At 41.1% G+C, this 15168-nt stretch overlaps 1 protein-coding gene across 1 annotated transcript in view; it reads left to right on the forward strand.

The window, feature by feature from the left end:
* LAMC1 (laminin subunit gamma 1) overlaps nucleotides 1-15168 on the forward strand; it is a 129261-nt gene that overhangs the window by 101833 nt on the left and 12260 nt on the right. The window contains exons 14-22 of the mRNA XM_045452623.1: nucleotides 3696-3941; nucleotides 4425-4578; nucleotides 5183-5325; nucleotides 6280-6458; nucleotides 7516-7672; nucleotides 11757-11962; nucleotides 12392-12471; nucleotides 14037-14174; nucleotides 14905-15049. Coding sequence (XP_045308579.1) covers nucleotides 3696-3941; nucleotides 4425-4578; nucleotides 5183-5325; nucleotides 6280-6458; nucleotides 7516-7672; nucleotides 11757-11962; nucleotides 12392-12471; nucleotides 14037-14174; nucleotides 14905-15049 — 1448 coding nt within the window. The remainder of the gene's footprint in view (nucleotides 1-3695; nucleotides 3942-4424; nucleotides 4579-5182; nucleotides 5326-6279; nucleotides 6459-7515; nucleotides 7673-11756; nucleotides 11963-12391; nucleotides 12472-14036; nucleotides 14175-14904; nucleotides 15050-15168) is intronic.

The following is a 15168-nucleotide window of genomic DNA, read 5'->3' on the forward strand; positions in this document are numbered from 1 at the left end:
TAATTGAGGTAGAGGTCCATCTGAAAAACAGCCTAGACCCTGTGAAAAATAATGCCATCGCTCGTTAGTCCTATTTCCTGCTTTACTTTTTTCATAGTGCTTTTTAACCACTTGATATTTTTCTGTTTATTCATTTGTTTGTTGTCTGTCTTTCCTCTCCTTCACCCCAGTTTAAGCTCCACGAGAGCAGGGACTTCTGTCTGTCTTACTCATTTTTGTATCCCTGACACCCCGAATAGCACTTGACATATATACTTGTTGAATGAATGCAAATATTTTTTGGATGATGAATAGAGATTGCAGATGCAGGATAAGGTGTTCCTCATTTAGAAGGCTACTGAAGAATAGAAATAACTACTGATAGTCCCTGAGATCTTCACAGATGAGATCTCCTTCACAATATCTTTAAAATGATCTTTTGGGGTAAATTAATAATAATATTCTTTTTTCAACACATTTATTTGAGTCCCTGGCTTTGGGAATGAAAATGCAGAGATGAATTAGGGATGGTCCCTGCTCTTCAGGGGCTAAAAGTGTGGAGGCAAACACAGATACTTTTTAAACAGTGTGGTTAGTTCAGACGAAGGAACTCACGTAAGAGGGCCAGAGGTGAAGGAGCAACACCTCCCCAAGGGTGGGGACAGAATGATAAGGAAAAACTAAGGCCCAAAAAAGTACATTACTTGCCCAGAATCATGTAGGCAATCCATCCAGGACTTGAACCTACATCCTGGACTCCGCGACAAAAGGGGATGGGTTAGCTGTCATGTTGCTGGGAGATATTTTGGAGTGAAAGCTTCCCCTGGGCTACCATGCACCTCTGTTTTAGGTCATTTTTTTAATTGTTGTATTCAAAACCAGTTTCAAGGCATTTTAAATATACATCATATCTAGAATAGCCACATTATCTGATAAAACACAAAACGGAAATGCTGTTCTGATCCTAGTCTGGAGAAGGCTCTTGGGTGAGGGTCTGGTAACTATGTATATCACAGACCAGAAGCTTCCTTTCCTCTCTTAGCGTTTCATTCCTTCCCCTCCTGCCCCACCCCCAGCTAGAGTTTCTGTTCACCTCATCAGTGGTCTCCATTTGCCAAATGCAGGGGTCAGTTTTCAGTCCTCATCTGACCCCGTCTCCCAGCAACACTGGACTCAGTTGACTGCTCGCTCTGCCCCAGACATTTCCCCTGTCGCCTTCGGTGACACTGCCCCCTCTTGGGTTTCGTTCTTTCCCTCTCCTCTGGAGTCTCTGTTGATCACTTCTGGTTCTCAGCCTAAGGCTTCCATGTCAGCTCATCTATATTCTCCCCTCAGGTGAACGAGTCTTGTCCTTCAGGCTTCAAAAGCCTTTCTGTGCTTACTAAAAAAATCTGCATCTTCAGCCCCGACTGTGCTCTCCCCTGAGTGGCAGCTACTTACTTGCGGGTCCACTTGGCGGGTGGGCTGGAAGCCTTCCATTTGCCCCTTCACATCCGTTCTTTATTCTTCTCCACCCCGACAAGGCCTGTGTGCACCACATCAGATGGACCCTCCATTTGTGTCCAGGCAGCAGGAAGTACATACAGGAGGTCGGGGATGGGGGTGGGGGCAGAGTATTTATTCCAAGGCCTCCTCTCCATAGAGTCCTTGAGGCTGGTGACCTTAATCAAGGTTCTCAGTTACAGCCAGCATTTTCCAGACAACCCTTTCTAATGTGAGACTCTGGTTAGCTGCTCCCTCCATCCACCCACTGAGGCCCAGGTCATGGAGCCCCACAGTCACTACCACAGGTGCTACACTCTCTTCAGGGATTCCTTACACCCATACTTGTATAGAGAGTATGTTTATTAAACTGTCTTTAGGTCTTGCTAATTTGAATGTGTCTTTTTATTTTCTGCTGTCCTCTTGAGTCACAGGGCTAAAGGCATTTTTAAGCATATCCAAGCTACATCTTTGATTTCTTCTCTTTTTTTTCTAACCCAACCCTGTCCTTTCCCAATCTTGTTCATCTCCATGAAAATACTCACATCCACCTAGTTGCCCACGCTAAAATCCTAGGCTTATCTTTAATTCTTTCTTTCATTCCCCGGAAGCAGTCAGCCAGCATGTGTGGTTGAGTCTATCTCACACCTGACCACTTTTCACTGCCTCCACTGCCACCACCCTGGTCTACACCACTGCCCTCTCTCACCTGGAATAGCCTAATTGGTCTCCTAATGAGCCTCTCTCACTCTGCGGCCCTGTAGTCCACTCTCACATGGCAGCTGGGATAATCCTTTTTAAATGTATTTCAGGTCACATCACTTCAAAAACCCTCTAATATCATTTTAAACCAGACTTTTTACTGTGACCTACATGATTGGCTCTTACTACTTCCATAAGCTCATCTTGTTTTTCTGGCACATTCTTCCCTTGGATATTATCATGGCTGTTTTCTTCCTGTCTTTCCATTATCATCCCAAATATCTCCTCTTTACAGAGCTTTCTCTAACCACCCAATCTGAAGTAGCCATTGCCCTGTCACTCTGCCATATTGCTCAAAATGTTTTAATTTTCTTATGCTTATCCCTATCTGAACTAATCATTTTTATTTATATGTCTGTGGATTGGTCTCCCCCAGCTGCAGCATAAGCTTTGTGAGAGTGGAGATCTTGTCCGCCTTGTTCACCACATCATCCTGACAACCTAGAACGGTGCCTGTGTAATAGATGCTCGCCAAGTGCTTGTTAAATGAATAAATGAACAAACCTTTGTTTCTCCAAACAATTTAGGCTCATTCAGGCCCTATTAGCTACAAAGATATCAAGAACCCAACTTGAGCTGATGATAATGGAGAAGTGGAAAAGGAAAGAGGAGGAGCAGTGAGTTTAGTATGGTGGAAAGAGTCCTGGATTCTAACTGTTTGGTTGTGGGCAAGTTACTTAACCTCTCTGTTCCCTTAGCTATAATAGAAGCTGGTGGCAAATGACGATCTCTTTAAGTTATCTTCTAAATACTCTGATTCTGTACCAGTTGACACTGCTCAAACAAGGATTAGCACAAACCTTTTACTTTTTTAAGAAAATTGTCCTGCGTACTCTGTTGTATGGGAAACTTAAGATATCGAGTGGCCCTTCATCTGTTTTAATATCATGAACAAAACAAACATGAATGTGCCATCCCTTGGGACTGGAGAGGTTAATAAACCCTGAGCCTGACTCATTTGCAAAGTACTTTTTTAAATGTTTGTTTATCTTTTTGAGAGAAAGGGGGAGAGGGGAGGGGCAGAGAGAGATGGGGACAGAGGATCTGAAGCAGGCTCTGTGCCGACAGTACAGAACCTGATGTGGGACTCAAACTCACAAACTGTGAGATTATGGCCTGAGCCAAAGTTGGATGCTTAACCAACTGAGCCACCCAGACGCCCCACAAAGCACTTTTAATGCATGATTTCGGTTAGTCCCCAGGACAGGTGATGTGGAGTGGGCAGAGCGGGTCCTGTCTTTCTAATAACAAAATGGAGATGTGCCTGGAGTCATTCAGCCGATACTGGCACAGGGCCAGGACTGCAGCCCAGGTCTAGAAGCTTCTCCTGGGCTGGTGCCCTGTCAGCTGCAGCATGCCACCTCACATCTGATGGTTAAACTAGATTCTTTGTGACCAGACTGTTTGTATCCAACAGCACCAGAAATGTCTAAGGCCCTTCTCTCGTAACATCAGATTTGTCTCATGTCCAGGTAAAAGATGTGAGCTCTGTGACGATGGCTACTTTGGAGACCCTCTGGGGAGAAACGGCCCCGTGAGGCTTTGCCGCCTCTGCCAGTGCAATGACAACATCGATCCCAATGCCGTTGGAAATTGCAATCGCTTGACAGGAGAATGCCTGAAATGCATCTATAACACTGCTGGCTTCTATTGTGACCGATGCAAAGATGGATTTTTTGGAAATGCCCTGGCCCCCAATCCAGCAGACAAATGCAAAGGTGATCTAGCCATCGGCCAGATTCTGTCACGGTTGTACTCATGTGTTCTGAGGATTCATGTGTGGTCTCTTTAAATACTTCCAGTTGTTTGGTCTAACAAGGCACTGTTCAGTAGAAATTGTGAACCTCTCGTAGTTTAAATTTCTCATAGACACGTTGAAACAGAGAAACCGGTGAAATTGATTTTAATGATACATTTTATTTCACCTAACACATCTACTATACTATCGTTTCAGTGACTAATGAGATAAAAATTATCAAGATGTATGTTCTTTTTGCCCCACGCTGTCTTTAAAATGTGGGATGTATATCACATTCACAGCACATCTCAAGACCAGCCCCATTTCAGGTGCTCAACAGCCACCGGTGATTAGTGGCTACTGTATTGGTTCAACCGAAGTGTAAAGGGTTTGTTTGTATTGTTTACATTTTAGTCCTTCTCCCCGGCGATTTGCATCTTTTGCTCTCTGCTTCCCCCCTTAGCCTGTGACTGCCATCCCTATGGAACCGTGAAGCAGCAGAGAGGCTGTAACCCTGTGACCGGGCAGTGCGAATGTCTGCCCCACGTGACTGGCCGGGACTGCGGGGCCTGTGACCCCGGCTTCTACAACCTGCAGAGTGGGCAAGGCTGCGAGAGGTGAGACGCCAGGTGCCTTTGCTGGAAGTGATCTTTGCTTTTTTAATTGGGATAGGTGAATTTTTCTGAGCTGTATGTAACAGTAGCCTTGATTTTGTTCAGGAGTTGAGTGCCCAGTTGAGGCAGAGTATCCTTAGAGGCAATCCTGGACAGTTGTAATTAAGCTAATGGGAGAAAAGAGTGGAATGAAGCTTCCCCAGTTGTGTCAGAATCACCTGAGCAACAGTTAGAAGACAACAAATCACATGGTGCTCTCTGATGCACTGAGAATCGGGTCCTCTGGGGCTTGCAGCCTGGGAATTGCTCTTTTCCAAGCTCTTGGTCAGTACATATGTGGTGCCGGGTTGGAGAGCCACTTTGTAGTGGTTTTAACAGTGAAATAACTGTATTTGTGGGTTAGGTTAGAAAAGGAGGTTCTCAGTAGAACCCCTGAAAATTACTTGAACCTCAGGCGCTTAATAGCCCATAACATTTTGTCTTAATAGCCCTTTACATTCTGTTTTCTAATACAGATTACATCAGTTCTATGCTGAACGGAGGTGGGGGGAAGGTTTGCTGAGAGTCCGTTTTTCTTACCTGAGAAATGTTGTATGTTCATTTTCAGGTGTGACTGCCATGCTTTGGGTTCCACCAATGGACAGTGTGACATCCGCAGTGGCCAGTGTGAGTGCCAGCCTGGCATCACGGGTCAGCACTGCGAGCGCTGTGAGGTCAACCACTTCGGGTTTGGACCCGAAGGCTGCAAACGTAAGGACTTTTGGGGGCATAGAACTCAAAGTCTTTCCTAATGCCAGTTAGAACTGCAGACTTTGACAGCCTCCGTCTGGCCCCATGGCTTGCAGTCAGGGCAGTACCTAAGCCATCATCAATGAATATTAGCCTTGTCTCATACTCTGGGGATTGGGAGCTTCTCGGGTTCCTTTGCGGCCACCTTATTTACATCTTCTTTTATATCATTTCTGATTCTTTCTCCAGTCTTTTGTCTTTCCGAGGGGAGTCTCCCTTTGATTACTGGACTTTCCCACTGTGCTTAATGAAAAATTTTTATTGATCACATTCTGAGAGCAGATAATGAAATGGTGAGAGACTTTGCTCACAACTTGTTGGTCGACTTACCGGCTGCAGTTCCTTCCCACCCTTGGGGCCCTTTTGGTTCAGTTACATCTAAACATCTGCTTCTCCTTGGCATAAACACTTGCCTGGAATTAGGCCTCAGAACAGTTTGGTGCTTTGCTTTTTGAATTCCTTCATTTCTCCTGTGGAATGTAGCATAAATCATTGACCCAGTTCAGAGAACAAAGCAAGTAAACAAACTATAAAATAATGCAAAATAAGTATTAGCATTTGGGTTTTCTAGTTCCTTAGTGAGAGAAGCATTAAACAGCAGAGAGATGAAGGTAGAAAAGAATTCTTGAAGTGCAAAAAAGGGCACTGACTAGTTCAGTAGACTAATTTCTATAATTATTAAGTAACATAAAATGTGCCCCTTCCAAGGGATGTACATTTTACTTTGAAACTCACTTTTGCTTTAAAAATTTCTGTTTTCTCTGCTAAGTAGAATTAACTTCAAATTCTCATAATTTGGCCTGGTTTTAAAAAAATGTCTACTTATAATGCCTTATTGATATCAATCTGAGTTAAAAGAAAAACTCACTCTTCCTTCTTTTCCCTGTCATGTACTCTTTTCCCTTTATTCTGCAGCGTGTGACTGTCATCCCGAGGGATCTCTTTCACTCCAGTGCAAAGATGATGGTCGCTGTGAATGCAGAGAAGGCTTTGTGGGAAATCGCTGTGACCAGTGTGAAGAGAACTATTTCTACAATCGGTCTCGGCCTGGCTGCCAGGAATGTCCAGCATGTTACCGGCTGGTGAAGGATAAGGTAAGCTGTCCACCATGCATTCACTCGTTCACTCATTCACTCACTCAGCAGACATTGAAGGGGTGCTTCCTGTGCACTTAGCTTTGGAGAACAGATGGTAAACAAGGTAGACATGGTCCCTGTCCTCCAAGACTTATGTTCCAGTTGGGAGACAAATAATAAAAATTAAAGAAAAAAAAAGTACTAACTGAGATAAGCACCAGAAAGGGTACAGACAGTAACTGGAGGAACTACTTTCTATAAGGCCTCTCTAAGGAAATTTATTTAAGGTGAGATCTGAAGAATAAGAGGGAATAAGTTGAATGAGAAGTGACAGGCAGGCTGTTCCAGGCAGAGGGAATATGGGATACACAGGCCTCAAACGTGGAGGTTGTCTGGGGCTCCTGAACGAGGAGGGCTGGTTTGTGAGAAGACGGGAGAGGTTGGTGGACATAGCTCATGTTGCACCATGTCAGCCTTAGATTTTACTCCAGATCCAGGGAGAATGCACCGAAGGGTTTTAAGCTAGGAAATCCAATTCATATTTTAAGAAGAACACGCTGACTGTTATGTGAAGAATGATGGTCAGGAGTGGGGTAGAAAGGGAAGCCTGGATGGAATTGGATAAGTATGTGTGTTTGGGGGCAAGGACAGGGAAAGAGAAGAATCAAGGAAGCATGTTGGGTTCTTTGCGTAAGGTAGCTGGAGGCGTTGGTTATCGAGATGGAGATGACTCAGGGAGAGCAGATTTAAGAGAAGAAAATCAAGAGTATAGTTTTGGATGTTGAATTGAGAGATACCTATCAGAGAGCTAAGTGGAGGTATCAGGAAAGTAATCTAAAACCTAAGAGAGAGGTCAGAACTGGAGAATCATCCACATGTAGTGTTTAATGTCAAAGGAATAGACTTGATAGTTTCTCTCTGGAAGCCAGAACAATAAAGAAAAACCACCTGTGTTACCTGTTCAAAAGTGGACATAGGTGGAGTGTGTAGACTTGCATGTGTATAGAGTGCCCCTTGATGATTATTCCTGCAGGAAGTCCAGCTGGGTTCTCTGTATGTTCTTCATCATGTGCAGGTTGCTGATCATCGAATGAAACTCCAGGAATTAGAGAATCTCATAGCAAACCTTGGAACTGGGGAAGAGGTGGTGACAGATCAAGCCTTTGAGGACAGGCTAAAGGAAGCAGAGAGAGAAGTTATGGACCTCCTTCGAGAGGCCCAGGATGTCAAAGGTATACATGTTTAAACAGTGGGTAACTTCTGCCAGATGGCCCAATCTTTAGACGTGGCTCCTAGTTCAAGGTTAGTTAGTACAGCTTTACAAAATTCTCGATTTCTTAAACTATCTGTAGAATATGAATTTTTTCAAACAATCTGTGAAAATACAAGAACTTGTCAACTTAATGTTTTTGGATACAGCAAGTGAAAAGAGTTCTCCCAACACATCAGAAACTATTAGATGTTAAAATTCTAAGTGTTTTATAAATCTATTCTATTACAAAGTGTTTTAAAACAGTTTTTAAAAATCATGAAAGGTATGCATTTTGGGTGTACATTATTTTAAGTAGAAAATTTGAACTCGGATTTTTTCTGTTATTCTAGTGAGTCAGAATTTATTTTATTCACTGCTTTATTTCCTTAGGACCCTCATAAGGAAAAAGTGTAGTCTTCAAGTATTGACTGTTCTGTTTAATAAGTGAACAAATGTTCTAATAACATCGTGTAAAGTACATTTTATACTGTGGTGTATTTAATGTCCTTTGCAATTATGTCACTTCTCTGTACATTATCTGTACCATATTATGATGAGATAAGCTGATTATGTCAGCTTATCTGATCATAAGCAGAGAAGGAGTTGGTTTAAGATTTAGAAAACTATTTCAAAATACTTTATTGACTTTAAAGGAACTTGAGTTTTTAAAACTTTGAAAGTAAGAAAAAGTTATTTTAAAATATTTACTTTTAAAATCACTTTAGGGGCACCTGGGTGGCTCAGTGGGTTAAGCATCTGACTTCAGCTCAGGTCATGATCTCACAGTCTGTGAGTTTTTGCCCCGCGTCGGGCTCTGTGCTGACAGCTCAGAGCCTGGAGCCTGCTTCAGACTCTGTCTCCCTCTCTCTGTGCCCCTCCCCTGCTCATGCTCTGTCTCTCTCTGTCTCAAAAATAATAAATAAAAACATTTTTAAAAAATCACTTTAATGTTTTTAAAAAAATTTTTTAATATTAATTTTTGAGAGAGAGAGAGCACAAGCTGGGGAGGGACAGAGGGAGGGGGGACACAGAATCCAAAGCAGTCTCCAGGCTCTGAGCTGTCAGCACAGAGCCCAATGCAGGGCTCGAACCCAGAATCGCGAGATCATGACCTGAGCTGCAGTCAGACGCTCAACTGACTGAGCCACCCAGGCACCCTTGTTTTATTTTTATTTCTTACTCTGAATTAAGCTTTTTTTCTAAATTTGGACAAATCCTTTTCTACATTTACTGAGTGCCTATAGTATACCAGGCATTGTGCTAAACACCAGTTAATGAAAACATGAACAAGATACTGCTCTTTCTATCAAAGTGTTCCCCATCTGGCTAAGGTCACTTTTGTCTAGAGCATCCCATCGTTGAGGTACAGGTGTTCACAGATACTCATAGTAAATGTGCATTAACATTAGTACATTTGGAACCACAGTGATTGACCTCTTCATTGAGTTTATGAGTCTACCCATTTGGAGTTAGAGAATCTTCCTATCAGAGTACAGGTCAACAGAAACTAAATATAGTCCTTATTTCTTATTGTAGATATCCCTAATGTATATAATTTTGATTTTATAAAATTAATGAGGAAGGAAGTAATTTGGATGCATCTGGTTTGGGCCAGTTTGTTGAATTTTTATATGAGAGTCCAGAAATCGTTCTATAAGGTAAATTTTTAGAAATTTAAAAATAAGAAGTTGAGGCGCCTGGGTGGCTCAGTCCATTAAGCATCCAACTCTTGGTTTCAGCTTGGGTCAAGACCTTGCAGTTCATGAGTTCAGGCCCCGTGTTGGGCTCTGTACTGGCAGTGTGGAGCCTGCTTGGGATTGATTCTCTCTCTCTCTCTCTCTGCCCTGCTTCTGTTCATGCTTGCATACTCTCTCACTCTCTCTCTTACTCTCTCTCAAAATAATAAATAAAAAAAAAAAGAGGTCAATAGTTTGTTAACTTTAGTTGTGTTTTGTGGTGTTGGTACATTTTAAGTGTTAAACATAGAATAAGAAGAACTTAAATGTTTCCTGTTGTGTTTATTCCTGTTCTTTGCGTTTTTAGTATGTTCATTTGTTGGCAAAACCTTTTGGCACACATTTTTCCTGTAATGTATTCCCTTGAAACAACAAATTCCCATTGAAGAATACTGCCATACTCATTGAAGAATTGAATGCAGAGTTATCATTAACTGTTGATCAGTCCATTGGAGAGCTGGGGTGCCAACACCAGGAGCACATGGGAGCAGTCAAGAGGCAAGAAAGGGGGGTCAGCCAGCATTGATCGCATCTTAGTGCAGCCCCAGCTAGGTCTAGCTTTCTCTGGCCTTGACTGCCTCCTTTCCTCTATTAGAGCAGACAGTCCCATTGGACAGAAGCTTTGACAGAAGCCATGGCCGTCATGCCTCCCCTTGAACACTTGCAAGGCAGGAACATAATGGGCTGCTGCTTCCCGGCGTTTGGGTAGCACCATAGCTGGGCTAGGGTTAAAGTCTGCTCCCACTAAGGCTTGGTTTCATGGAGTTCCTGGCTGACCTTTCTTACTTGGGTTCAAACTAGCCGAGAATAAGAATATCTTCACAATGATTTATCCTTTCAGACCATCCCTGAGTGTTTATTTGTAGTTTAAACTTGTGTTTATTCTGCAGCTTTAAAAGGAGATTATATGGTGCAACTAGGTTTTGCAATTTGAAGGCATTTGAAGTGATCCTACCAGTTGCATTATCTATTCCCTTTTCAGTTACTGTTGTTTCTCTCGAGCTGGCCAGAGAGATTGGTATCTGTTACATTCCTGAATGTCTAAAGGGAAGGGGCTTTTGTAACTTCATTGGCTGCTTGTGCTTCCTAAGTCTAAATGATTTTCTACGATTTCGACACTTTGTCTTTTGTTGTTTTCTTAAAAATCTTCAGATTATTAAAGAAGTGGTTGATCATTCAAGCAGGGTCACTGTCTATAGTTAGGCAAGAGTTTTGCACCACACCAACTGTGCACGAGTATTTGGTGACCCTGCCTACATGGTTGCTGTTTTCCAAACCTGTATTCATCTTTATTGATCTTAACCGTGACCTCTTCTCTTTTTCACATTCCTTGGAAAATTTAGATGCTAACTCTGAACATCATGTTGAAATAAGAACTGGTCAATTTTGCGTAGGACTTATGTATACTAATATGCGTGTTAATATAATGTGTATTAATATAATCTTAGGACACGTGCGAGTTTTGACAGTGCCAATCATATTTGCATGGGCTTATATTTATCTTTTATTAGGACATAGGTATGAGATTTAGGCTGAATGGGCACAATTAAAAAACGATTTGAAGAACTCTTCAAAAGCAGAAATCAGTATGAAAGAAATGACATGGGTATTCCAGGGGGTGGGAGGTGGCAGCAAGTCTGTATTTAGTTTAAAATACAAAATGAACCTATTTTTTAATATTTTTAATGTTTATTTATTTTGAGAAAAAGCGAGTTGGGGTAGAGGCAGAGAGAGAAGGTCCAAAGTAGGCTCTTCACGGTCAGCATAGAGCCTGACACAGGGCTTCAACTCACAAACCATGAGATCATAACTTGAGCCGAAATCAAGAGTTGGATGCTTAACCAACTGAGCTACCTGGGCGCCCCTAAAATACAAAATGAATTTAATCGGCCACACTTCAACATCTGTTTTGAACCTGGTTTTTTCCTAGTTTAGAAAAATGTCTAGCACTCAGAGCTGGTAGTGCTTTTAATATTTTATTTTTATGATTAAATCTGGCATGTGCTGGAATATCAAACTTTCCTTTGTCAGACATTTCTTGGGTGTCTCCTTTTTGCTAATCACTGTGTAAGACTGGGAATGAGTAAGAAAGAGAAGTTCACAGTCAAGTGGGACCGACAGACACACAGTTGGAGACAGTGTTATAAATGCAACAGTGGAGGTACAACTGGGCACAGAGTAAAGACTGACCAGTCCTGCCGATGGGCTTAGGAAAAGCTTATCGGAAAGATCTGTGTTTGGAAGAATAAGGTTTTGCCTCAGCTTTCATGTAAGATATGTCCCCTGCTTCAGATAATTTATGGACTTTCTTCTGCAATGCCATTGCAGATATAGACCAGAATTTGATAGATCGCCTCCAGAGATTGAATAATACCTTATCCAGCCAAATTAGCCGTTTACAGAATATCCGGAATACCATTGAAGAGACTGGAAACTTGGCTGAGCAAGCACGTGCCAGGGTAGAAAGCACTGAGCAGTTGATTGAAATTGCATCCCGAGAACTTGAGAAAGCAAAGATTGCTGTTGCCAATGTGGTGAGTGATTGGAAAGGTCTGAGGTTGGGTTGTAGGAGTCCCCTGGTAATTTGTAGCAAGTCTGTTACTGTCTGTTGAATGCTTCAGTTAAATTGACTTATGTCTTTTTGTCATGGACCAAGAAAGCCACATTGCTCATAGTTGTCATTAAATAGTTATCACGAACTGGATAAAAACCAAAGGACATCTGGGTCATTTCTCTAGCTTTGTTCCTTCTATAGCACTAGGCAATTTAGACTTCCCTTATCCTTTGATGAAAACAAATAGTAATCTGTAGCCAAGGAGGCTAATAATAAGTAAAGATCTTTTAATTAATGAGACATTCTTTCTGCTAAATAATACTGATACAAATTTGGTTTTGACACTTGCTTTATTAAATTTAAATAATTCAGTCCTTTGAGATTAGTGCTTTATTTATTTCCTTTTCAGTCAATCACTCAACCAGAGTCCACCGGGGACCCAAACAACATGACTCTTTTGGCAGAAGAGGCACGAAAGCTTGCTGAACGGTAACCTCCAGATCCCTGTGTTTTCATGGTTAAGCTAGAACTTTCCTTACAGTGTGTACTTATTGTCCCTCCTTTACCCACACACACTTTTCACATATCCCACTTGGGCAAAGTTTGCTCTCTTTTCTGAAATGTCATCGGCTATGTGTACTCTTTCCTTTCCTTTGAAATTAGAATATTTACTTTGAATATTTGAATATGATGCTTTGGAGGGAAATTGTATTTGCACTTCTCAAAGAAAACCATAAAATTTTTAGATGTTTAATTTCAGAACCTTTAAGTTGATAATAAGCTCAGTTGAATTTAATTTTTTTAATTTTTAAGGTTAATTTTTAACAAAAGTACTTAACTCTCATATTTTAAGAGACATCATTTACTAACACATAGTACATTTGAAAATCAGCCCAAGAAAACAGACTATTTCATTCCTGATTTTTTTTAAACTTTTTTTTTTTTTAATTAAGTGTAAGGTAGTTTCGTAGGAAAACTTTAAGTCATAGGAGAGTATTAAATTGAAAAAAAAAAAAAAAGCTATTAAACAAGTTGCTAGAATGTAGGCTTATTCACTGAAGTTCCAGTGCCTAACACAATGTCTAGGATACAGTAAGTGCTCAATAAATGTTGAATGCATTGCACACCAGCTCGCAGACCTCATGGTGCTTAAGTAAGCCCAGCGTTAGAATTTTAACCTCATTGTTCAAAGCGATTACTTCAGCTTCTTGCTTTAACATGTGCTCTTTCTATTCTTTGTAAATGTAAATGTGTGAGCTGCATAATTTAGTTCATGGAACATTCATGGTTTCATAGCTAGATTTTGTGATTAAAAGATGACAGCTGAAAACATATGGAAAACTCCTAAGATAATTAGGTCTTGAAGATAAAATAATTTGGTGTATTTCATACAGGAATTTTGAAAGAAAGCTTATCATACCAAAAAAAAAGAATGACCGCATATGGCAGTATGACAGTGTAATAGAAATTTTAGAGCTGACAAAATCTTAATGACTTACCCAGCTAAAATTCGCATTATTTGGCTGGATTCCCTGGTGACATGTTTCTTTCCATTGAGTGTTGGGTGGCTTTTCCTGGTCAGTGATTAGGTTGCCTGTGCAAAATCTGAATAGTCGAAGCTGTTTCAGGACTATGTAGTAACTGAACCAGAGTAAGGATTAAACATTAGATCTGAGGTTTGTGCTTATGACTAGATGAATGAGTCCTTGCTAGGGTATATGGTTTTATAGATAAATTATTCTTAAATAATTATACTTAGAAGTCATTTTTTGAAGAAATATAAACATTTGCCTCTATAAACTTTATAGGAAAATATTGCTTGGAAAATAACCTCTGGGAAAATGCCATTTTCTCAGATTGTTGAATGTTATTGTAAACTTAGCCCCATTGAAATGATTGCAAAATTCCAAATTTATAAGATTTTTCCAGTATTTATAGAGCTCTGCCCACGTTGGCATTTGTATATATAATAAGGTAAGCACTACCTAAATTCTGCTTCTTTCTCGATTAAATAGTTCTGTTTCATGGTTCCTTTTTTCTTTTATGTTATCCAGCCATAAACAAGAAGCTGATGATATTGTAAGAGTGGCAAAGACAGCTAATGAGACATCAACTGAGGCATATGATCTGCTTCTGAGAACACTGGCAGGAGAGAATCAAACAACACTGGAGATTGAGGAGCTTAATAGAAAGTGAGTGTCATTTAAAAGTGGCTTCTGGCCCTTCAGTTGTTGCAAGCAGTACCATTTCCATGAAAAATGAAATGCTGATGCATTCGGGGCATGCATTCAGGCAGTAAGATTCCTTTTGTTAATCATGCTTTTGAAATGGTGCAGTAATTAGAGCGGGGATATAGAGCTACAGAGATTTTATTTGATCTAATTCCTGTAACTACAGAGAAAGGTAACAAGACTAGCCATGATACTTAAAAATTCTGCAAAAGTGAAAAAAGAAGAGAGGAAATATCATAAAGTAGAGAAAATACACTTGAGCTACAAATGTTTAAAAGGTATCCGAAATAAGAAACTATGTGGTAAACCATATGGTATAAATAGAAGTGATGAGATGAAATATAAATTTAAGCTATGTTGGTTTTAAATAATAGCATTTGCTTGTGGCGCCTGGGTGGCTCAGTCAGTTAAGCATCCGACTCTTGATTTCAGCTCAGGTCATGATCTCAGAGTTTGTGAGAGTGCACTGAGAGGGCAGAACCTGCTTGGGATTCTCTCTCCCTCTCTCTCTGCCCCTTCCCTGCACACACACACACACTCAAAATAAATAAATGAACTTAAAAATAAAATAGCATTTTCTTTAAAGTTGTAGAAATTCTATTGCAGTGATTTGAGCTGGAATGAATGCAGTTAACATTAAGATGCCAGAAGCAACTCAGTTTTTCACTCAGTCACATCTTTTGTTCCTTAGGTATGAACAAGCAAAGAACATCTCACAGGATCTGGAGAAGCAAGCCGCCCGAGTGCATGAAGAGGCCAAAAGGGCTGGAGATAAAGCGGTGGAGATCTATGCCAGCGTTGCCCAGCTGACGCCTGTGGACTCAGAAGCACTGGAGGTACGGGGTGGACAACCTGTATGCACAGGGATTTGGTTGTCACCGCCATCACCCTCCACAGCACGCACCCTTGCCTCCCAGACACATGCACACCGCACGCACCCCTCACAGTCTGGGTG

The sequence above is a fragment of the Leopardus geoffroyi genome, chromosome C3 (genome assembly GCF_018350155.1).
Source record: "Leopardus geoffroyi isolate Oge1 chromosome C3, O.geoffroyi_Oge1_pat1.0, whole genome shotgun sequence".
Taxonomy (NCBI): Eukaryota; Metazoa; Chordata; class Mammalia; order Carnivora; family Felidae; genus Leopardus; species Leopardus geoffroyi.